General features: G+C 48.9%; 1 protein-coding gene across 1 annotated transcript in view; it reads right to left on the reverse strand.

Annotated features, from left to right (window-relative positions):
• Positions 1–24,356, reverse strand: part of LOC131286265 (cadherin-99C) — a 64,541-nt gene that overhangs the window by 37,846 nt on the left and 2,339 nt on the right. Inside the window, exons 4-5 of the mRNA XM_058315196.1 lie at positions 6,607–6,792; positions 4,127–4,192 (exon numbers count right to left, since the gene is read on the reverse strand). Coding sequence (XP_058171179.1) covers positions 4,127–4,192; positions 6,607–6,792 — 252 coding nt within the window. The remainder of the gene's footprint in view (positions 1–4,126; positions 4,193–6,606; positions 6,793–24,356) is intronic.

Here is a 24,356-nt window from a genome sequence, read left to right on the forward strand (position 1 = left end):
TTCGAGAGGAAGACACACTAGAATTGAAGGATTTACGGCTCGGCATGGAAAGGGCAAGCGATCGGGGATTTTTATTTTACGCTACCACCAAACGAGCTTAAGATTCAAGAATTTCCGAGAAATCTCCGTTCCCTGTGGCATTTCCGCTGCGGGATGCAAAGGCTATAAGGCGCATCAAAAAATAATAAAAAGAGGGAGAACAAATATTGCAACCTGTAGCGCAAAGCATTAAAGCATGGCTGCGTGTGCGTCACCGTGGTTAAGTGAGTTATCTTCGAGTGTTGTTAAATGCCTTTATTATTTTCCGAACAGTCAACTTTGCACCGACGTTTCGGTACGGTTGCGCCCAAGTTTGGTGATACAGCGTCGTGCCGTTAATGTGCCTTCCCCCCCCCCCCATCACATTGCATTTCCCTGCCCCGACGAACGAACCCTTTTCCGCGGAGAAGTTGCTGCTTGACGGGGGACAATTCATGCTGGAGTTTTATTTTTCACCCTAATTGGCATCTCCGTTTCGTATACTGGGGCTCCCTCGGGGACAGGTTGTTCGTATGTGTATGCGGCGGGGCGAGAACTTATTGCAACTGCTCGTTCGATTTTCCCCTTTTCCCACTTCCCCCGGTGCTTGCGTGATTGCCTCGAACGCCTCCGAATTAAATTTATTAATCAAGGAACTAATTCCAGTCGGGGCCGTTTTTTGACAAGTGTTCGAGATCCATCGTAGACTGTGGTGCCCTCCCGCTTTGGGGTGTGCGGGAACGGAGAGGTGGAAATTTTTGCATTAATTTATTGCTACCATTTAGCGTAAACAACACCATTAATTTCCTCCTGCGGAGCCACCGACGCCACCGACGATCGTTCGGTATTTCGGAGCGGGTTTTGCATTTTTCGTTTCACATCACACGGCGGAGCATTAGGTGACGGTTGGATGGAGTTTTCGGTTGTTCATTTATGCTGCTCGGTTTAAAATCGCACCCCGCGCGAAACGTGCCCATCTCGCCCGGTAATCCTAGGCGGATTTCTAACGACGTCTCTGCCGACTGCTCCAGTTCTTGTGGCCGTACCCGTGTGTGTGTGTTGTGAGAAATTTATTTGATATCTTTCCTACCACCATCACGGGCTGTTCACTTTGGGCCGGGGAAAGAAATCGACGCCGTAAATAATGTGGCGAACAAATTTTATGCCAATTTCTGTCCACCGCCCGCTCGGCGAATGCCGTTTGTCTGCTTGCTGGAAGGTAGTTGTTGTTAATTTTCCTTTTGGTTTTTGCTCTTTTTCCTTCGGCCGTCACGTATGCGCAGGGACCGCGGGAATGCGGGAATGTTTTTCCCCGGGACGGACGGATGGAAACTCGATAAAGAACATTCCTCCGCCTAGTCGGGGTTAAATGTCAACGATGGAGCACATTCTCCGCTTTGGTGGCGCTGCTGGTGGGAGGGGTTCTCGCGTTGGCCAAAAGGCTCCCGGAGGCTAACGACGAGGTTGGGGAGAGCGGGAGCGTATGCAAACAGCGCCAAGATTGTGCTTTGCTTCCCGAGAACCCGTGTGTGGAGGAGTAGTATCCGAAGAAGAATGTAGGCTCCATTAATAAATCAAACAGCTCTGGCAGAAACAAAACTGGAAGGGAAGAACGGGTTGTTACAATCTCACCCCCTCCCAACCCCCCTTTCCCTCACACGTTGTGGAAGGGTGCAGAAGTTCTACGTCGAGTTTTTCTTCGGGTTTTTAATCGTTCTTCTTTTCGCCGTGAAGGGATAGGAACGTTTCAAAGGATACAAGAAGGGACCCGAACCACGATAACCCCAATGGAAACCAAGAATAATCGATAATGTTCGCACGTGTTAGGTCTTTTTCTTTAAAAAAAATGAAAAAAGAATGCTTCAGGCCGCATAAGAACATATTGGTTGAAACTGGGGTGGTTTTTTATGCTGACCGTAGGGTAAAGGCGGAAGAAATCATAGAAGGCACTCTTGAAGTCCTTAGAGCGCGCTCGGTTATGTCGATACCGATCCAGCTGGATCACACGTCCTACGAAAGCTCAGCTGGAGACGGAGGGTCTCCAAAATCCCTTCACTCGGCATGCCGCAGTCCCGAGGCAAATACTTTTCTCCATAAAAGGCCATACAAACGCTCAACGAGACTGACTACGCCGGTCGCGTGGTGGTGGGTGAGGCGTAAGATTGGATGTTTGTTCGTCTTACTTCAACCTGTCTCCCTTCCACCCATTCCCCTGGCTACTAGCATTCAGGGTTTGATTGAGCCGCTGAAAAGCGCCTGCGCCCGCCTGTGGAAACCTTTTGAATTTGATTTATTAAGGGCCAAACTTTGCCGACATTTTGCGAATGCCTCGAAAACCCCGACTTCAGTAGCGGGAGTCCCGTATGCGTATGTGTTTGTGTGGTACGGGGCGGCCATGAGTGGTGAGAAGTTGATGTTGGAATCAAGAATGTTCCTCCGGTTCGGGTAGAATTGGCCAATCGCCACATTCCACCGAGGAATAGCGGGGCGCAAAACGCAAATCTCTGAAGCCGTGTAGCCAGCGTGATATAAATGGAGAATTTAAATGAATTTGCTTTAATCATCGACCATATCGAGGCATGAAATATGTAGAATAAAAAAGAATAAGTAAAAATTTAATATGAGCAAATGTAAATGCCGTTTTTACAAACTGCGTTACATTAATTTAGTATGAAAAAGGACAGGATAAGCGATCTTCAACACGGTAAGAACGAAAACTGATCAGCAAAAGATTAGCAAACCACCGGAAACGTAAAAGCTCAGCAGCAGTAATAAATTGAATATTTAGCATCGCATTATTAAGCTGCAAAGCGAGCACAATCGGCGAACAAATCTAAAGTTTACAAGTAAACGGAAGAAAAAACATACAATGTAAACAAAAAAATAGTATGAGCAAAAACCCACAAAATGTACTTCGAACTACCAGCAGCGAAGATGATTCACGTGAGAAACGAAAGACGGGGCAGAAGGAAAACGTAAGAAGTCCGCTAAATCGCCTTCCGACGTGCAGGCGAGTCGTATGGGAAAGTGAACACAACAGAAGTTCAATCGATCGTTGATTGCACGTTGCGACGTAAAAAAGGGTAAAAACCGAAAATAATGATGCGAGGGTGGCAAAACTAGGCGCGAAAAAGCGAAAGCGTAAAGTGCCAACGTCAATTTTACTACTTAAGCCCCGTCGGCAAAAGGGCATGGGTTGTCAGCTTCTTTCCGCTGAAGATGGTGCGATCGATTGTGTGGGTAATGAGAGTGGTTTTTGATGATCGCACAGGCTACGATTACGCTTTTCCAGTTAAGGAAGTTTATGGAGGAACATTCAAAATGGCTGTCGGTATGGAAGGGTTGCGGGTCGAGCAAAAGAGATCCTTCGTTATTAACTATTTTAACTGAAATTAGTGGCACAATATTCGTCTTCATGTTTTTGGCGTGAAAAAAGAACCACCAAAAGAGTTGATTACTCTCAATGATAACATAATATTGTGTTTCGTTTACTTTAATTAAAACATGACCACGCAAGGGAGGTATTTTTTGGGATTCCTTTAAGTGCGACTTAAAAGATCATCCGTCATGACCAGTCTAATTATGCTCCCGAATGCCCCAAAGACATACGCGAACCCACACGACGCCATACTGCGATCGTATGGAAGCTCCCCGTGGAAGGGAGTGTTCCGCGGAGTGTTGCAATCAAAATCTTCATCTTTGCCCAGTGGCCATGGGCCCGATTATTTGTGGTACTTGTGGTCCATGATTTCCATCGCTCATCCGAGCAAGAAAATGTGTGCGTGTGTGTGAGAGTATTTTTTAAAGTTAAGCTTAAAGATCAACATTTATGTAATTTAGCATTACGCTTTATACATGACCAATTCTTTCTCGTTTCCTCGCCACACCGCAGGAATCTGTTTTCTTTGACACCTTTTTTCCCGATGTTGTTGTTGTGGTTCGCTTACACACCCAACATACTACCGGGGAAGGAGAGCTTCCAGGGCCAAGCCCCGTCCGCCGGTAAGTTCCGTTCGCGAACGGAATGAAAAATGGTGCCACTTGTGTGCGCGGGTACGTGTGTTTGTTTGCATGTGGTAGGATTAAGGTGCATAAATTTCGTACTTACCGATGCTACGATTGTCAGGTAGTACCGCTGCGTCCGCTCGTAGTCCAGCGTCTTGACCACGGTGACCTAATTGTTAGTGCAGGGATAAAGAAAAAAGAAAAATGGAGAGAAAAAACAATAAGAAAACAGTTCGCAACATGCCGAGCTTCGCGTACGATACGCGATCGTGCCAAAGGGTGGTGCAAGTAAGAAAATTAAACCGGACAGCGAGCATCAAGGGAACGGAAGAGTAAAACATGGTCGTTGCAATGTTCGGTTCACTTTGGGATGAAAATAATCCTTCACCGTGCATCCTACGCCGTCGGGTTCGCAATCCTGGCACTAACGAAAGCTGCACCCTTGGAGATGTTGCATGTTGTGATGCACTCCGGTGACAAGAAGAAATGGATGGAAAAACGCACAAACAAACAACGACGCGATGTGAAATGATTGATGCTTTAATGCCGTATCATTTGCTGCTGAAAAATGCGCCCCGTAATGCAGACGCATGTCCCCAGCAGGCAGGTCTGCCTGTTGTTAATGAAGCTGGATGTTTTTGTAGCTCGTGTTAGCGGATTGCGGAATGCAAATCAACCTGCAGGCTGAGCACTCTGCTGATCTATCTCAACACTACTTCCCGCGCCATTTTGCACCATCCTGTTTCATCCTTCCACTCAACGCATCGTTTACAAATTAACACATTTACATAATGGATGAAGGTTTAGGGTGGCTTCCGGTGCCCACTCCCGCCGTAAAGTGGTTTTGGCACGCTGCCAAACTTGTTTACACCTGATGCTAATGATGAGTTACGAATTCGATCTTGCGAAATGTCGATCTGTACAAATGCATTTTCGCTGCATTTTCTCTCGGGCTCGGGGTGGAAATGTCTGCATTTTCTCGTTGCGGCAAAACGTGTTCACCGTCGATGGGGGGAAACCCGTTGGACACCGTTTACTTCTTCAATTAGATGCTCAGCGATAACAACTCATCTCGTTACGCGCGTTGCAACCGATGCGTCCAATCCGATGCTGCATAATGCCCGTTGGTTGTTTCCTTCGAAACGTCGCTTTTCTCTCCGATCTTTGTGATCTTTGCCCTCTTTCTTTGTTTCTTTCTTTCTTTCTCGTGCGGACGCAGTCTAATGGGGCCTGAAACTGGAACGGTTTTCCGCATTTTTGCGCACCCCACTCTCCCGCCGGGATATCCATCGCAAACTCAGCAAAGGGAGAGAGAGAAAGGGGGGGTTAGGCGCAAAGGGTTTATCTTAATCTTTCCCGGATGGAAATTAGCGATAAAATATGGCGGAGTAATGGAGCGCACAGCGTCGGTTTTGTCCTCCTCGGTACGGAGCCGCAACACGGCTGGCTGTGGATTGTTGTATCTATTCTTACTCGCACACACACACACTCACACACAATGTTCGGTGGGACCGTTAGCCCGCAGCGAGAAGGGGTTAGAAAAGTACACAATCCTTCCCTAAACCTGCTGGCGGACGACTCCCACACAGTCGCGTTCGACTCACTCCCGCTCCGGATTAGTTGCTCCATCTTGCTCCCTGCCGTGGTCGAGCTCTCACCTGTTCGTGCAACGCCGTCCTCCGACGGTGGTGACCTGTTTTGTCGTGTTTTACTTTTGCCCCGACCTGATTTAGGGTTCCGCGATAGTTGGGGGAGATTTTTCGCAGCCTCCCGCCCGCTCCTTCGCCCGCTCCGCTGCTCAATAAATGGCGCTGGCTGCCGTTTCGAGTTGTGCAACGGCATTCCTAACGTGCAGTAAATGCTCACCACATCCTTCGCCACGCTTCAGCACACCGCAAAGCCTCCGAAGTCGGATCGATCGAAGTGGGAGACGATTCTCCGGCCAACCCTCTCACGTTTTTTTTTTGCTGGGGGGTGACAACGACAGGGGAGTGTGGGGAGCTTTTTAAGATGTTTCATTATTTTTGTTGGTTTCGTTTGTTTGTGCCCCCCCAACTCGGTAGCATTGGGGACGCGACGTCTTTTGGCCAGTGTGCACAGTTTTGCTGGAAACTTCAAACCTTCACTCTCAGCTGACAATGTGCAAACCTCTTTTTTTCTCTCTCTTATTCGGAAGGTGTTAGTTTGCCAGGATGAAATATGAACAAAATGAATGTGATTGCAGCGTGACAGGAATGTACAGCCGCGGCTCCCATTGTCATTATTTCACTCCTCCCCTGCGCTCGACCCGGCCGGTTGTCAGATGGGCTGTCCATCAGACAGTTCCATAAACAACGGTGTCGTCATCATCAACCGTGTGTTTGTGCCTCGCTGAATACGATCAAGATATAGTACCGAGTTGATCGTGTGACACTTGCATACTTTAAAATTTACTTTATTTTATTTCGAATACGTGAGCACCCTTCACACTCCTTGGTCCTTCCTCCATCACCCGCGAAGGTTGATTTGCATTTTGGAGAGTGTTTGGATGGGACGCAAGCATTTTACCGGGAAACATAATATATTTATTACATTTCAACCTACCTGTCCCTGGTGCGGATATGCGATCGCAAACACGCCGAATCCGTCCGCCGCCGTGAGCGTGTTCGGCGAGATGTCGGAGATGTTTTGCGAACCCTCGACGATGAAGTACTCGACCAGGCCGTTGACACCGGCGTCCTTATCCGTCGCCTGGATGCTGCGGAAGATCGTTGTCCCGACGGGCGTTGACTAGAGGAGGGGAGAGAGATCAATGCAATTGAATTAAAACCAACATCATAAATCATACGTGCATAAGGGTTAGATGCAAATGTTGGGGTGCATTTTTGTTGATGTTAGGGGGCGGGGGGAGGCAAAAATGCAAGTCAATGGCGAGGTTGAAGGTGGCAGAAATAAATTGCTTGTCGTCGTCGTCGTCGTGGTTCGTGTGCTTGGCGTCTTCGACGGGAGCAATGCAGAGACTCATCATCTGCTTGTCATAAATGTTCCCTGTGCGGGTGATGTCGGTGGTGGTGAGGACGATGATCCTGCACGATGCTTCACCATCGACGGCGGTGGCGCTCGCCCTCCGCTGCGCCTCAATTAATCATGTTCCATAATTTCCCCTAGCGGGGTTTATGCAAACAATTTCGCGTTTACCAATTCCTCCACTGATTCTATATCTCCCGCTCTCGTTTTGTTCAAACGAGAGTTTGATCAAGCAGGGCTCAGGTTTGGTGGGGGATAGTTTTCCACCCTCCAGGCTGACAGGGGAACGATACGGCTGCTCCGATTCGGAAACGAGTGAGGTCCTGACGATCGAAAGTGGAATCCCCATCGGTTTGCGCTAGCGTCGATCAATCACTGCGATCATCCCGGTTGGTATGTGTAGCTCGAGGCGGGCAGCAAGAACGATCGCCGGGCGGATACACACGGAGATTTTTGATTCGTACATGCGATTGCGATAAACGATTTCCGCCCGGTACACCCATTCTTCTGACGGGCCGGTTCTTTTTCATCCGTCAAACCGGCAAACCCGCGACGGGCCGAAGAAAGCGTACGTGACTGAACCGTCGCGAGGAACGAGTCCGAGGGTCTTTGGGAGCTGAAGATTCATGGCGCTGAAGTAGATCGTAGGCAAAAGGCACAAAAGTCCCAAAGGCATAAAGGCGAATCCATAGCGACCTTTTGCCAGCTCGTGAACACACGAGCACGAGTCGGTGGTCGGTATGCAAAAATGAACCAGGAAACTCACGTTCCTTTGACAGCGGAGTAAGTGTTCTTTTGACGCACTCCCCGACTGCTCCAGAATCATCATCATCATCAGGCGGAAAAAAGAAAATTAAGTTTACAGAACCGGCGTGAGAACAAGTTCTGGAGGTGGAGAAGAACACCGGTTCATCTACCTCGTGGCACTCCGAATTCCGCCGAGATGCGAGAACGTTCGGATCATGGCCGAAAGCGCCACGGGGAAGCAGACGTCGCAAGTCCCGATCCCTTCCGACGCTCCTGTCACGAACGTTTAGAACGATGATGACAGTCGGCTCGCCGTTCGCATCACGCCCGGGACGAAGATTAATGCACCCAGTTGTTGCTTGCCAGGTGAGAGACGGAGGCATGACTCGTTCCCCCGACCCCCTCGAGGGGTCTGACCTATGCTGCGGATGGGTTAATTGCTGTCGAAAGAGCTTTTTGCGGTTGACACTCTAATGAATTGTGCGGCAAACGTTAGCATGTTTCCTACCGTATCCCCGGGGGCAAGAAGGGTGTGTGTGTGTGTGTAATAGGGGTGGGTAGAGGAAGGCCACCGGCCGTGAAGACGGCGTGTAATGTGTGTTGCCCGTTTGCGGTGGCGGGTTCTTTAATCGCCATTACGGGGTTTTTAAAGGATTAAAAAAAGCTGAAGCGGCTTTTAAGCGCAGCTACAAAGTTGCTTGGATCGCGTGGAATCAGCCCTCATAATCTTCCTTCGATTACGTCCATTATCGTAAATCGTCATAAATGAGATTGTGACGAGTGATACGGGAGGGATGGTCCGGTACCGTTCGACGCAACCGTTCGATCGAGCGATCGATCGATTTTAATACCAGCGACTTTCTCTTGCGTTACAAAATGTGCAGTCTCCATCTTCCATCGGCCTCCATTCGTTCGGCAAACATTCCCGAGATTCTGCGCGATCCTTTCGAGGATCCTCCAGCCCGGGAACACGGACAAAGTCCGCGTCTTGGCAAAAAAGGTGGATAGAGTGAGTGCTTTTTATTTCCGAACGATCGAACGCGGGTCACCTGGGAGGGATATTGGTGTGTTGACGTTATTTATGCGCACCTCGGATGGCCTGAAAGGTCAGGTCAGCCCGGACAGAAGAGTGCTGGCCGCGCCGAAACCGGGACCCCAGGTCCGGTGTGCCGGTAATTGAAAAATCGCATTCTCCAGGCTTGTTACTCCCGCTCATTTATATCGACGAGTTTACAGGCCGGACTGGCTGGTAAAGGAGTCTCGTTTTACTTATCCTGCTTTTCCGAGCACGAGTGTGGTGGAACACGCACGAAACGGTAAGAATCGGCCCGTTACTTCTAGCCAAAGTGCACGCGCCGTGGTGTTGGCCATTTATCTCGACCGACATTTTCGAACGGGGGCACACACATGGGAACATTACGGCTACACATACACGTCGTGTGAAGGGGGTTACCTCGCGGGGTTGACCAGCTGACGACACGCAAGATCGCGTCCCAACCTTTTCGGTGTACACGCGCACACACACGAGGATCTTGGCACTTAAGTGCGGGCAATAAATAACCTCAAAATTAGCACTATCGCCTGTCGGGCCTCCTGATTCCTGGGTAGGGGATGAGGCGGTTTACCATCCGCACCCTTACAGGTGGGTGCTTTTAAAGGAGGGAAAAAGAAACCCTCGGCTCAAACCTAGACTAGACAGAACGACACTATTCTGCGAGCGAGCGCAGACATTAACGCTTCGCGAACCCGGGGGACTGTCGTCACCTTTTGCGCGGTTCCGCTCGGCAAGAGTAATATGTACCCTCCCGAACGGGGGTCGAACGGGGATAATGGGTTTTATTGCTTTATTAATACCGTCAACCGGTTGAAAAGCAAAAGGAAACAAACCGGTTCGCAGGCGGCGAGAGGTACGTGAATTTACGTTTCGGTCTGCATGTCGATTAGCGAATTTCTAATGAAAGCGTTCGACGGGTCGGATCCAGGGATGAGCACCTTAAAAGCATCTCCATCAAGCCAGGTGGTAAGGGTGGAAACAAGGGAAAAGAGGGTGCACTTGTTGCCGAAAGGCATTTGCCTAAAACAAAAACCTCCCTCACGATTCGCGTGGCTTGTCGTTGTGCCTTTACACGACCTCCCGTTTCCTTCCACTCACCGAGATGTGGATCGTGTCTCAATGCCTTTGAGTGCATCACCCTGCAAACAACTCTGGCAATGTTGTTGTAGGGCACCATTGAGCGGGAGCAAGATGGCGCGCGCACTCGAACCATCAACGAGCCGGAGCGAGATTTATCTTCCAGAACGCGACCGGAGCGCGCTGTCGTTAGTTGTTTTACACGAAATGATAGTCAGGCGGATCGTTTGCCATAAGTCACCTGCCGAAATGCTGCTGGAAAAGAGAGGGAAACGCTCGGCCTGTTTGCGATGATCGACCACTGGGTCGGGAAGGAGTGGCTGCTCCGGTCGAGGCGAATCCGAAGACGCTCCCCGTTCGGTGGTTAGACTGTCAAGTTTGCACGGGCGAAGACACGGGAGTGCAATCAACGGGCGACCACCAACAACGGGCACTGTCCCCTTTACCCCTCCCTGGGGAGGTGTTAGAACCGTGCAGGGAGGGATGGTTCGCACGGGATCCCCATGGTGTTAGTTTATTTTAATTCCAAACGGTTCAAAACAAACATGACCCACTATGACTGGAGGCGAAAAAACGGTTCGGGAAAAAAGGGGTAAGCTGGTTGGGAAACGAAAAGAACGTAAACATAAACCGATTTTTGCGCGAGATGTTCCCTCGGTCGGGTTTTGGGGACAGCGCCGGTGTCAGGCCGGCGTTTGTGCCCAATCACCCCGACCGTTTATATACCGACACGCGAAACGGCTCGACCGTGCGCCAACGCGAAGGGAAAATGAATTATTTATGATACGGCTCCGCTCCGACCTGGTTGATCGATTCCGTGCGCGCGGTTTTGATTTCGGTGGGCGGAATATGGCGAAAACCTAACGGGGGACCGACTGGGGGAGATGGCGTGTGACCTATAAAAATCTACATGCCAAAACCGGGAAGCCCGTGGTAGGAGCTATCTGCAAGGTGCGGTTTTGCGAGGTTCGATAGATAATGTCCCGCGATCGCACGATCGCGAACGAAGTCTCAGGTGTTTCGCAGAACCCGCCGTCAGCTGTTTTGGGAGGCGCAAACTTCACGACGGGTTCCGAGGCGAAACGTTAATGAGGAACCACCAGTAGTACTCCCGGCGGTAAGACGAGACTCCCGGACGATCAATCAAATGTTCACGCCCTGCCAGGTTTCCCTAATGGAAAATGAAACAAACTCGGGCAAGCGGGCCTTGATTAACATTCTTCACGACCATCATCTTCAGTCGTCTGCGTGGACGTGAGTTCTTGCAGAAATCCATCACTGCGGTTGCGGGGAACTCAACGGGACCCACTCCGTTAGACCACTTGTTTTGTGTGCGGTTACACAAAACCAGAGCCACATGATGGCCGATCCCTGTCGCGATCGGTCCAATTACGGTCGAATATCGATCGCTCCGAGAATGGAGCGATGGCCGGCCGATTCTAGGCTTATCGCCGATCTCCCATCTCTGTGCTCTTCCACAGCAAGGTGCTCGGAGAAGAGAGAAAAACCGAAGCCGTCGTCGTCGAATGGCTGCGATGTTGATCCCGTTTGGCAATTTGTCAGCAGCCGAGTGACAAAAGCGCCTAACGCCTTTTCGATCAATTATAGCGCTCTAATAAGGCCATCCGGGGCATTGTTTGCCCCGTCCTAGGGCATCGCGGGCAGCAATGCCTCCTGGGACGTCCAACGAGCGCGCCCATTTCTGCTGCCTCTGAATGTCCATCGGAATGGGCACGTTGTTATGGTGCGTTCGAGCGCAAACCGACCCCGGATCGGATCGGATCGCAAACGTCAAACTGTGCGCGGTTTTCTTCAACCGAACCCACAACATCGGGGTTGGCCATGGGGAAACGGTGAGAAATTAGTCATTATCAAACGGGGCGATTATATTTATCGCAACCGATTCGCGGCACTAATTTGCGGGTAGTGTACATTGTAGGAGCACCGTCGTGCGTGGTCCACCGTAGTTTCGCGTCCCACTCCAAGATGGCGCGTTTTCGTTATTTGTGTTAAGTGTTAAATTACACGATCGCGCGACTAGTTTCTAGTCCCCTTCCTCTCCTCCCGGCTCAAGCGTGCTTCTACAGGATCGTCGCATTCAGTCGGCGGGTGTGTCCGAGCTCGTGGCTTTTTAAGCAGCGTGCGCCATTTCCGACAGCTAATCCGACATTTTATCTACCAACGATCGATGAGGGCAAACGGATCAACACTCGTCAATGCTGAAAGCGCTAGAACAGCTCGCGCGGACGGCCATCGATCGAGAGTGCAACAGAAGGAGGAGGAGGAAGGTCGGGGTAATGGGAAATATGATCTTAATTCTCTGTTTTACGGCAAAAGCCGGAGTCACCGGGTTTCCGAGCCGGTGAGCGCTATATAATTGCAACAATGTTGATAATGTTTGCGCCATCATCCCGATCACGGGGCGCTCGGAACGCGCGGGTGGGTGGTTAAGGATGGTAATTTTTCTTCCCCCCTCACTTTTCGCCTTTCCGCTTCCCTCCCTCGTTGGTTGGATTGCACTCCAGCTTATAACCTGTGCGATTCTTCAGATAGTATGCAAAAAGCTCTACAAAGATTGATCGCGCTAGTAGATCATGTTTCGCAGGGGGTTTGCAAAATGATATGTGCACGGGGTAATTTGTTTGACATGCTTTTGACTTTTACTTTTATGCTCTGTCGTAATAGTTTGGCTGCGTGCAAAACAAAGACAAAGTTCGCCCATACTGCCCGATCCAACGCCTAACCCAACGATGGTGTGGGTGACGATGGGGAGCCACTCGTCAAAGATCCGTATCGTACTGACCTTCGTTCCGTTGCGTGATTTGAACCCACCTGACGAGTCAGTCCCATGTCAGGGCCTTTGCCCAAAATCAGCGGGATACCACCGTTCGGGCACCGTCACGTCGACGTCCCTTTTGACGCCGCTCGGAGCACGAAATTAGTTCAAGTTCAAACCGTGGCGATGCATGGAGTTCGTGCCGCACATGCAGTGCATAAATCACCGTAATTTATTCGCCAACGATCGATCAGTTCGGTGAGTTATGCTGGCGAGCTGATGCACGTTTGACGTTAAAATTAGGTTGGTTTTGTGTTTACATAGTCGCGTGTATTCCTCCAAGGGTACCATCCATCCGTTCTGAAGATGGTTTTAAAAATGGCAATAAACATGTCAAATTAAGGTTCATGATAAGATCTTCAATCGGGCTCACTTTATAATAATGGGCGCACGATTTAACATTCTTCACTTGACAACTGCAGAGCGAAGTAAAGAAAATTTCCCTGTTCGAAAAGTAACCCGTGCGATTCGAAGCTAGATTCGTATCATCTGATTACGATCCCACACTCGCGCCCTCCCGTTGACCTCTAAATCCTTCGCTCGGTGCGAATGTTTGTTGGTAGCTACCAGTTAATCTGTTGTGACATTTCATGGTCAATTTTGGACGCGTTTGAATGGACGCTGAAAAGCCACGTACAGGTACTGTGTGTGTGTGTGCTCGAGAGAACTTTGCAAACACTGACAAGGAGGCGGGAGTCCGATGGGGGGAGTGGAAAAAAAACCGCGACCAGCGGCATAAGGGTAACAGAAACCCTCGCCTTCGGTGAACCACAAACTCATATGTCAAGCCTACCAACGCCGTCGTCGCCGCCGCCGAATCGTTTTGCGTAATGGCTAATCTCTTTTACGGGTACGGTTTCTTACCGTTCCGTCCGTGGGTTGGCTTGGCTAGGGCGAAAAAAAAAGTAACGAAAATAGTTCAAGCAAAAGAGCGATTGACCGCAAAAATCCGCGTAGTGCTGTGTCGGACCAGGGTTTTTAAGCTTTAGCACTTTTGGAAAGGAGTCTATTTTTTTGTACTCCCGAATGCGTGTGTGTGAGTTGGGGGTTTTTGCTGGCCACGATGGCGTAGATTAATAGTGGGCCGTCTCGTTTCGAGCTCCAGCGACACCAACCTCAGCTGGCCAATGTGTTGTCCTTCAAAGTCGGGCTAGTTAGTCATTATTATTATTGGCCATACGGTCGTAAAGATTTTGGCAAATCATGTCGCTCGCGAGCGGCTGGGGGAAACCTCTATTTTATTTGGTGTTTAGAGCGTCAAAAGATTAATGCACTCTAGGTTGGTTGGGCGAATGAAAAATAAGTTGACGCTCCTTGTGGTGAAATAAAAAGAAATATCATTCTTAATTCTAGCTCCCAAAAAGAAATAAACATGCCTAGTAGTGTGGTGGGTGTGGTAAAGAGTTTCTCGGTCTGTCGGTATCTATCTGAATGTGCTACCTTCATGCAGGAGCGTTTTCGTGTTCTGTAACCCGGAAGAGAATATCGAATCTTCGCGCCGCCGATCCGTTATGCCGTGTGCTTCGTTCAGTTATTGAAAAACTGGCTCGGCACCACCCTCGACAGACCCATTGAAAATCAATTCGAAAATCATCCTCAGATCGTCCCGCACTGCGGTGAAAATGGAAGTGGAAATTCTTGCCTACAACGTTCTCGGTTCTTGCGGAGCGGAGGAACCGGGAAACGAATCGGAAAACGCGACATCACAATTGCGGTCAGATGAAATTGTTATGTTCTCAGAGTGTCGGTGCCATTTCCGCGTGTACCGTTGGTCGGTATCCCGTTCCTGGGAAGTTTGTTTTCCTATTTCCTTCCATCGGAAGCGCTCCCGCCCCGGCCGGAGGTTCGGCCCGGTGGGTTTAGGTTACCAGTTTGTTCTGGCAAACCGGCCATGCAACGTGCGGTGCAGTTCGTGGTCACGCGGATCGCGCGGATTGCACCGATCCACCGGGGGTTTTATTTTTTGTCCGCCGAGATTTTCGATAGAGCGTCCAAGCGGGTTGCTATCGAAGGTTTCCACGTAGAGGCCGGGGCCGTGGTGACCATTAATCCACGCGAGGATTATGTCGGAAGCGATGCAAAAAGAGGGAATCGTGTAAGAAAAAAAAAGCTTATGCCATAGGTATGCATTCTCTTAACCGCGTCAGTGGCGTTTGGAGAAAGCGACAGAGGGCAAGGGCGGACATTGAAGTTGTTATCTCGCTCGGTCGCGTAAAGAATGGTTGGAACACGGAAGAACAGAAAGCACTCGCGAACGTGCCTTGCCCAAACACACGCTTTTGACTGGTGGCGTTGGGGTTGGTTTTTGTTCCTACATTCTGGCAGATATTTCGTCCGTCGTACTGGAGTTTGCTTCTGTTTCGGTTTTGTTTTTTCTGACGTACCTAACGGCATGTCTGAAATTCATGTCCATCTTTGGCGAGTGACCAAATGGTTTGCCGTCTGGTTGGCACTCCGTTTTGCCGGGCCCGAATACAACGCTACCGGTATTGACGGCGAAACACCGGCCTCGAACAACGGATAAGTCGCGACACCGACAATCCATTAGGGGTCGATCCCAGGGGAAGCTAAGAATCGTGATTTAGAACCCCCGCCCAACTGGGGTTTTGTTTTCCGGAGACCCTTTCTACATGCACTTTCGGATGTACTGACACGGTTGTGTGCTGTTTGTTGTTAAAACTGTGTCCGATTCGCTTTTTTTTCAGTATTCTGTTCGCGAAATGTTTCACCGAAACGTGCCAGCTGTCAGTCTGCCGGCTACACGCTTTCCGCGGTTCGTGCTGACCGTGGTGACTCAATTTTTCGTCGCTCCCGTGGCCTCATTTAGCAAAGAGGTACATAGTGCAGTGCGAAACCAGAGCGAAACAGGACGCACTGAAAGGGCTTTGGTTGTGACCGGGCAAAAGTGCTCCCAATATGGCGATGACCGGGTTGGATAATTGCCGTACCTCCAGCACTTGCCATACTCGATTTCATTAACATTTCGGTCGGTGGCTCCGAGACGTTGTTCTTTGAGTTGCATTAGTCCTTTTGCTGTAGTTCTTCACCCTTTTGATGGGATTTTGTTTTATGTTTAAGTTTGTTTTATTTCCAATTTAAGTAGTAGTACTTCTCTTGCTGTTGACCTCGTTGCGCGATCCGGTATTAAATGTCACACTGCGTTTGGCTGTCCGCCGGCTGGCCGACGGACGGATTCCTGTCAATCCGCGGCGTGTCCTGCTGGATACGCGAGGGTCGGCGGATTGAACCGCGCGCAATTGTCGCGGGGTTCGTCGCTGCGAATCGCTGCTCAAATCACTCGTTTTATGATATGCCGGTGGCTCATTCGGCGGGCTTTACGACCGACGCTCGATGGCTTCATTATGGCTCGCTGCCGGGAGCGGCTAAAAATTGTCGCTAAACCCGCGGTGTGTTTACATACATCACGCCGCTGCAGTTTATAGCCCCGCACCTCTCGCTCTCGCTTTTATCCCGGAGGTGAGGGAGCGGGCGAAACCGTTGCACGGCCAATTAGCTATCGCCGTCGATCAAACAAACCCTAACCTTCGGCGCCCTGTGGCCACACGGTCCAATGGGGGAGGAGGCGAGGTTTGTTACAAGTCCTGCTTGTGCGCGAAAAGAGCATGCAAAAATTACAACCAGATAGGAGTTTCTTTCACGGTGCCCGTGTGTCCAAGTTTGGCGGTCGTTATTGAAACCGTGGCGAATGTGCAAAAAAAACCTTACCGAGCACGGGGCCGGTAATGTTTTGTGCCGCCCAGAGCCCGAGCAAATTTGGGAGCGTTGAATCGCCAAGTGCAATTAAACCTTTTCAACGAGAGACGACGACGACGGCAACGACGTGCATTGTGCAGGATTACTGACACACAAGAGGTGGGCATGAAGAATAAAATGCAAGGTGCTAGGGAGCGGAGATTGTAAGCAATCAACGGGCTTTATTATTCACCACCGCGGTCACCCAGGAGCGTGACTGAATCTTATCCGGTAGTTAAGAAGGTTTTTCTAAAATTGTTTTAATGAAAATCAATCTCCGTCGAAAATTTCTACGATATGAAAAGGAGACGGGTACAAAAGGTGTATTTAGATTCATGAATTTGAATGAATTTTAAAGGAATGAATGAGCCTTTTTATTCAAATCAGGGATTTATCAACAGATTTACAATCCTGGAAAAAAAATTACATCACCCCGTTTTCTACGACATTTTTTAATTTTCATAACATTTCAGCCAAAAAACTAATTAAATGCTGGGTGATGCTATCCTCCTTCCCACATGTATAAATACATCGCGAGTCCTGAAAGTCTGGAAGAATTAATTGATACAAGTTTGGGGATTTATGAAGTTTTAAAAGGTGTATGCGTTTGTGGTTTTATCGTGTTTATCTAAAGGTCTACAGGTGCATATTTGGACATATATTTTTGAAGAATCTTAAAGGTTCAGGAATGTTTGGATATTTATTTTAAATTTGATTTGTTTACATAATACTTTTTTTGTTTAATTGGATCAGTTTACAAACTCGAAGAAAGACACAACTCTAGTATGTAAGCATATCCAACATAATGATTACATCGAGCCAAAAATAATATTGTGAAACTTGTTCGACCACAGATATTAATCCTTCTGGTTTCCAGAACGAATAAAAACCGTACATTCTAACGCCATTGGTAGGTAGCATTTTACAGACACAAAACAAAAAATCAAACACTAAAACAACTCGATACAAGTTCTCAGCGATTACGTTCGAGGATTGTTTCGCCACCGGGCACAATCGATGGAATTTGGTGGATTGATGAAAGCGAATTCGATTCGCGTTTGGTTTTTTTTCTTCATTTTTCTTCCTGGAAGCAAATTATACAACGACTCCGATCGGTATTCAAATGCGTTGGCTGTCGGATGTGTGTTTGCGATTGGTGCATCAAAGATGGTGCGCCGAGATGCAACATCCCGAACGGGTACGAATGGTGCTGCATCTCGAGATTCCGACCGAGTTAAGACGTCACCGAATGGAGTGTGTGTTTTAAGATTCTTCTTTGATTTCTGGGACGAACAAGACGGAACAAAAAACGGTGTACATTCGATTTTTGTGTGCGCGGTTTGCTTGTTCGTTCTTTTTTTTCCATCCTCTTTTTGGGTATCTTGTAGGTATTTTTATTCGCAAACATCGTTCTCAAACAAAGCAATAAAAAAATTTTGAAACGACCACCGATTACTTCATTGTCGACGGTACGAATTAAGAGATGGCAAAAAATGATTACGATTCATAATTGCGGTTTTGCACCCCGGCCGCAACGCGGTGCAAACCGGCGATGGGACCTGCTCAATATGCGCACTAATTTACACACAGCCACCATCATCATCTTGCAGTAGGCACGTCTTGCAAATATTTTAAGTCTTCTGACGCGGCGAGACCTTGAAAAGCGGGTGGGGGGGGAGGGCTACCGGAGGCGGAGATCGGCCTGCCAGTCGACGGTTGGCTGCGGTTGCCACGTTTGTCAACACGTTCCCGCCGTTTGCTCGCCATTTTCGACAGTCTGTCGCTTGCATCAGACGCATCGCATCCGATCGGCAGCCGGGCTGTGATCAATTAGGAGCAGATAATTTGAATTAATAATATTAGCTTTTTCGGCATTCCGGTACGCGGGGGAAAAAAGGCAACTTCCCAGAGCAGCCAAGCGCACCGTTTAATGGCAAAGTCGTGAGAAAATCAGTGCCCTCGGTATGAAACCGTCACCAGCGAGCCGGTTGGTGCTCCGTATGCCAATTGCGGCTTGAGAAAGATTCTTCAATTCCTGCCCATGGCAGGGTGCACACGCACGTATGGCAAGCGGTACAAAGTATGACAAAACTTCCATCGATTGAATGTCGATTCGAAACGGATTCGCCGAGCGCTCACTGAAAGCGATGCCGGTCTGAAGGTTAAACTGTCAATCGGGCTGCTGCAGATCGTTGATCGATCGGTAAATGATCATCAGAGGAGGAAAAAAAACACAGAGGAACATCGGAATGCATGCATGGTGTCTTGGTGGTATGAAGCAATTGTCGCTCACGATCCGTCAGGTTTCAAGTGGCACCGCTTGCTTTTGGGTGGGCGCTTGTTCTTGTAAACTAAATAAAACACACTCGACTCGAGAGGGATGGAATAAAATACCAACTAATTTGTTTACAAAATATTCCGAATCTCCGATCCGTCGGCAAATTTTGAGTATGTGAGCATACAAAGATTTGACCGTCGGCGATCGTTTTCATTGTTTGTATTGCGTTGGAGTTGGAAGTATTTATTCCCAGTTCGCAGTATTGTGCACCGCTGAGTCTACCGTTTCCTGAGGGCCAAATTGTAGTTTCAACCGATTTCGGTGTGTCACGAACCGTTTATGATTTTTGACAGGTTCATTTGAGACTTTAACTCGTGCACCATAAAGTGCCGCTATTGTTACGAATGGGCGGAAAGTGATTGCATTCTGTCCGTTCGGTTGTCGTTTGTGACGTGATTGAAATATTTGCTTCCTATCGTCACCGTTCTAACTGACGTTCAAGAACTGTTCAAACTCAAGGAAACCGGGCGCTGCAGTGCTACTTTTAAGTCAACACGCCCGACCCTGAAATACGATGGCATGATAAATGATACGGCCTGTCAATGGACCGATCCAATTTGTTGGCCATAATAAAGGTAGATATTAAACCTCACCAAATGGTAGACGCTTTGATCAGTGGTTAAATGCAAATAGGAAATTGATATCACACATCGTTACGTTGCCGTTCCAGGTGTGTTTAGGTTTTTAATTTAACGGCTCCATGTGTGCCCGAGCCGAAGAAGCATAATCATCCCCGCAATCTTGCTGTTTTTACCACCGAATGGATTATTTTTAAGCGACCAACCTTTCCAATGTCGTTTGGCACGGTCGCAAAAGGCCGCATTAAAGAAGACTATAGTGATTTTCGATTTCAACAATATAATTAGCGAGTATTCTCATCAAATTTTATGAACATTATCATCATCATCATCATCATCGTCGTCGTCGTCGTCGTCTTCGGTGTCGTCGACGAAACCGATCGCCGTAATAAACGTTTACACATTTTGTGATATTTTCGTCGTGATGAAATTGCGCTTCCTCGCTGACTTGCGTGTTCAACGCGCTCCACGCGCGCCGTGGCCTTTTGTTGATGAAGTTTAAGATGGAACAGAAATCACATCCTCCTTTGCCTAATAATATGAGCGCGGGCAAACCGGGGCAAAATAAACACCGTCGTTAAACGACGACGTGCATATCCCAACGTAAGCGATCGATCGTGGTGGATTCGCTTCTTCCGCTTTTGCGATCCTGCTTTCCATCAAAAGCGAAAAGAAGAAATAATAAGCAGATAATGTAAGCGTTGGAAGCGAATGGAAAATAAAAAGCTTATCACAGTTGATCCTCAGGAGACGAACCTTCGAGGTGGTCCGGCTACCATTAGGATGAAATTACGAAAATTCCTCTTGTTCGATAAGAAACATACCCTCGGATGGTGGTAAATTGCGCATTGCTTAGGGAGTAGAAATAATAAACACCCTTTTGATCAAAATTTGGTCGTGTTCTTCGCGAAACGAAACAATTTCCATGCTAATTTTTCGTAAACACATTCCCTCGCATCCCTAACGGTCATTTTATTCTGCTGTTCGTTTTTCTTTTTGCTTAGAAAATTGGCTAAGGGCCCATGTAATATGCAAAGGAAGCACACGATTACTAGCGCGAACATGGTTTGGGCGGATTCAATCTACTACTGTCGGCTTCTCGCTGGCGTCCCTGGGATGCACAATTTAATCACATTCCAGAAAGAATGGTCTTACACGTCCGAGACAAGATACGTTGATCGTTACGTGGATGGATCGGCTTGTGTGCCTGTGTATGTTTTTGTTTAAAGTCGTCCTCTGCAAGCAAAAACCCTAAACCGGTACGAACATGTAGGCCATCACATTTGCACAAATATGGTTATCGATTAATCCAGTTCTAGGGCCCTGCCGACGTCGACATCGAATCGCGCACATCGCTGGGTGCACACACCGGAGCGAAAAGAAAATAATGCAATTCAGAAGAAAATTTCTCCCTCATTAGAAACTAATTCCTGGGGCACTTTTTTGTCCCATAGTGGACGCTCCGTCTCGGGCCCCGTCCAGGACCGGCCAAGACCTGCGTCGTCGTGCGGCGATGTCGCGGGCCCAAGCCGAAGCTTCCTCATTCCTTCGGTGGGCTTTTCCTGCCTATCGCGAATTGCTTATTTCACGTTAATTATATCATTCCGATCGCCAACAACGAGTGGCAGAACAGGTTCGTCTCTTGTTGGCAACGCGCGTTCGGCGCAAGTCACCCGCCCGTTAGTTGGTTGGTTGGTTTTTCTTCCGACTCGGCAGACTCGGCTGGAGTGCTGGACCCTCTCGGTGTCGTTTAGGGGTGTCCCGGTTTCCGGCATCAGCTCGGTAATATTATTGAATTTTAATCGTACTGCGTTTGACAGTTTGCTTCAATTAATTAACCACCCATAAATCAGTGAGTTCGGTCGGAGGAGGAGGCGTGATCGATACGTTTGCTACGGGTGTCGCATCGAGGGCGTTGCACGGAGACGGGTCGAGTACCCTCGGTGGTTTCCGTTGGCAACGATCCATTTGACAGTCGTTGAAGTCGAGCACTGAAATGAAGCTGAAGTATCGAATGCACCCATAAGGCGATACCTTAAATAGATCGGGTGAAGGGAGTTGCCGACCGAAGGCACCGGGGGTTATCAATTTCAATCCCGTGTCGCTGAGGTTGAGACAAACGGTGAGATCTAGCGGTGACTGGCAGTGACTACCTCCCCGATTAGTACGATCACACACGTATGATAAACGGGTATGATAATGAAAACAATTATTTAATACTGAAGCTGTAATTACATAATTGCCAACAATGTTCGACATGTCGGTAAATATGTGAACAACTAACAGCTTCGGTCACAAAGGGTTCGCCGCCTGCTGATTTGAAACATTACTCCTCATCGCCAAGATCAAAGAGTTTGAATTAAAATGTCACCGGTTTCCGCAACGCTTTCGGGATGGATGATTCATACGTTCTCTCACCCGATCCCGGCCGAAAGTGCGAACCCGTAAGACTCCCTCCAGGGCATCTTTAACCTTAATATCATCGTCCCGCAATTATATATCCCGCCTGGCGACTTTCTAATTATCTCCAGTGAAACTATCGTGCGCCCGCTTCGGCGTCGGTCGGGACTTAATTTCGAATTAAATTGTGCCGTCGGGCAGTACGCACTTCGCTGGTGCAAGTTGTTGCCGGAGTGACGTAAAATATGATAGGGCAGGCTAGGGCATGTGAACCTGGAAACGTTGGGATGAAGAGAGAGAAAGAGAGAGGGATAACCAATAGGAGAAAGGTGGGGGTCAAATTGAATTGACCCCATCGAACGAGCGCGTTAGTTCCTGGTGCTCACTTTCTTCCCGCTTGTGTTTCCTGCTCGATTAGACATTGTTGATGGGCGTTTGATCAAATGACAAAAAAAGAAATTAATGTATGAACGACCAAATCTTATACCGTTGCGTGAAGCGAACACACTGGGATTATAAAAGGTTTTTTTTCTTTTCACAGCACCAACGAACACACAACTCGCGGAGATGGTCGCGATCAAAGTCACATAAATTAGTCGCCCAGTGTGGTCATGGGTAATAAAATTTATCGTCTTCTCGCGCGCGCGCGAGGGATCGATCTGGAATTTCTTCTCTTCCTGAAACACTTTCTTCCCGGAAGAAGGGTGCCCAATTAATTCCGGCGACATTAGATGAACCATTTGGAGTTTTGTTTGTGTCTCGGTTCACTTCCACCTCGCAGATCGGCGACTCTCGGCGGCGTATGGGTATATGAGAACTTCCCGTCGCCTCAAGTCTGCCTCAGAAATATCGCGACTGGAGTAACACCGACGCCAAGAGCCACAAATGGAGGGGAAAAGTTAACGGATCGCTCGAGTGACGCTGGAGGACACGCGCTGCGCGGAGAGTGCTAATAATTTCGCTAAAAGCTTTTCGGATTAATTTATTTGCCCTGTCCTGGGACGGTGAGGTGTGAGCCATGTCGGCGATGACCAACAGCGTGTTGGACCGGTTTTGCCTCATCCGTACGCGATCGGCGATCCCCCCGTGGCAGTGCTTTCATTCTACGCCTAGCGCCTCGGAAACGAATAAATGGCAAAGAACCGGAGAAAGTCCGTGTTTGACTGTTTTGCAAAGCATCGACCCACTTGGCCCGCTTTCGTGCACCCCCTCCTCAGCCATGTTAAGACAACAAAGTTGTTTAGTACGCCCACGAAAAGTGGAACTCCGCTGGTCGAAGGGGAGTATCAGAAGCGCACGAAGGATCAACCGCTGGCAACGCATAATTTAGCGTGGAATTAATTAAAAATCTAATCACAGCCCCCGAGAGCCATTCCGCCAACGATATCGATTCCGGGGGTGGCTTATCTTATGCTTGGCCCGGGGAGGAAAAAGCAAACGTCACGCGCTTTAATTGCGGCCCTGATGTTCGTATCTCGTCTGTTTAGCCGCGTAGTGAAACAAACACAAAAACCCACGTTGCCGGCTGATCGACAGCGGGGAGAGATGCGCTACTGAATCGTGAGAGGGATGAACCTTGTTAAATTTCTCCCGCGGGCGCAGCGACGCCAGGGTGGCTCTAGGGCCAGCGATTAAATCTACCCACCGGCAAAAATGGCCCCATCGTGAAATGGTGCCCATCTTCAGAAAATGGTCGGGCGAAACCAAACTCTCGATCTAGAACGCAACCCGCGGGGGTGCTGGGGGTTGGGGGTAATAAATAAGTCACGAACTGTTTCAGCTCCATTTGTGCTGCACAAACAAAGAATTAAGCATCGATAAGATCGATAAAATACCACCTTCTGACGCGCGACCGAAGGCACCCGAGCGCTAGTCGGTGGGGCATCTAGGCGGAAGGAGGGGGGCAAGGGCGGTGAGAAAACGTTAGCCACCAGGAACTAGTTCAAACGCGCGAAAGGAATCTTCTTTACAGAACAAAAAGTGAGAGAACGAACGCGGAAAGATAGCGCAGAATAATGCGCTCTACGGGCTCGTGATCACATCGGCATGGCATAAAGACATTTGTAAAATTAATAAACCGATGCGACTGCAAACTCCCAGGCAGCTCACTGACGACACCCCGCGGGAAGGGTAATGGTGATACGGATGAATCTCACAACCGACGGCCATTACCGTTGGCACTGATTGGCGCGAAGGATTATTATGCAATTTCATAAGTAGGTTACGATACCTGGCGATTGGCGATACTTCTCATTAAACCAAGAACAGCAAGCACACCGCAAGATCATCGCATTCGGTCCGAGCTCGGCAAGGTACAGAAACTGCGAGCCAACGCGTCGTTGGGTGTTTGTTGGGACTCGCAATGGGCCACGCGCATTCCTTCGCCGTGGGTTCAATGCTTTCATAAATCTAGTTAGCCTTACAAGCATGGTGGAAGTGGCTTCCATTTTAATGTTTCTCTCCATTCCCAGGCTCAGTGACAAGTTCCCACTGCAACTTTGGCGTTGCTGAAAGGGTGGGGTACGGTTCTCCCCATCCCTCCAT

Source organism: Anopheles ziemanni, chromosome 3 (genome assembly GCF_943734765.1).
Source record: "Anopheles ziemanni chromosome 3, idAnoZiCoDA_A2_x.2, whole genome shotgun sequence".
Classification (NCBI taxonomy): domain Eukaryota; kingdom Metazoa; phylum Arthropoda; class Insecta; order Diptera; family Culicidae; genus Anopheles; species Anopheles ziemanni.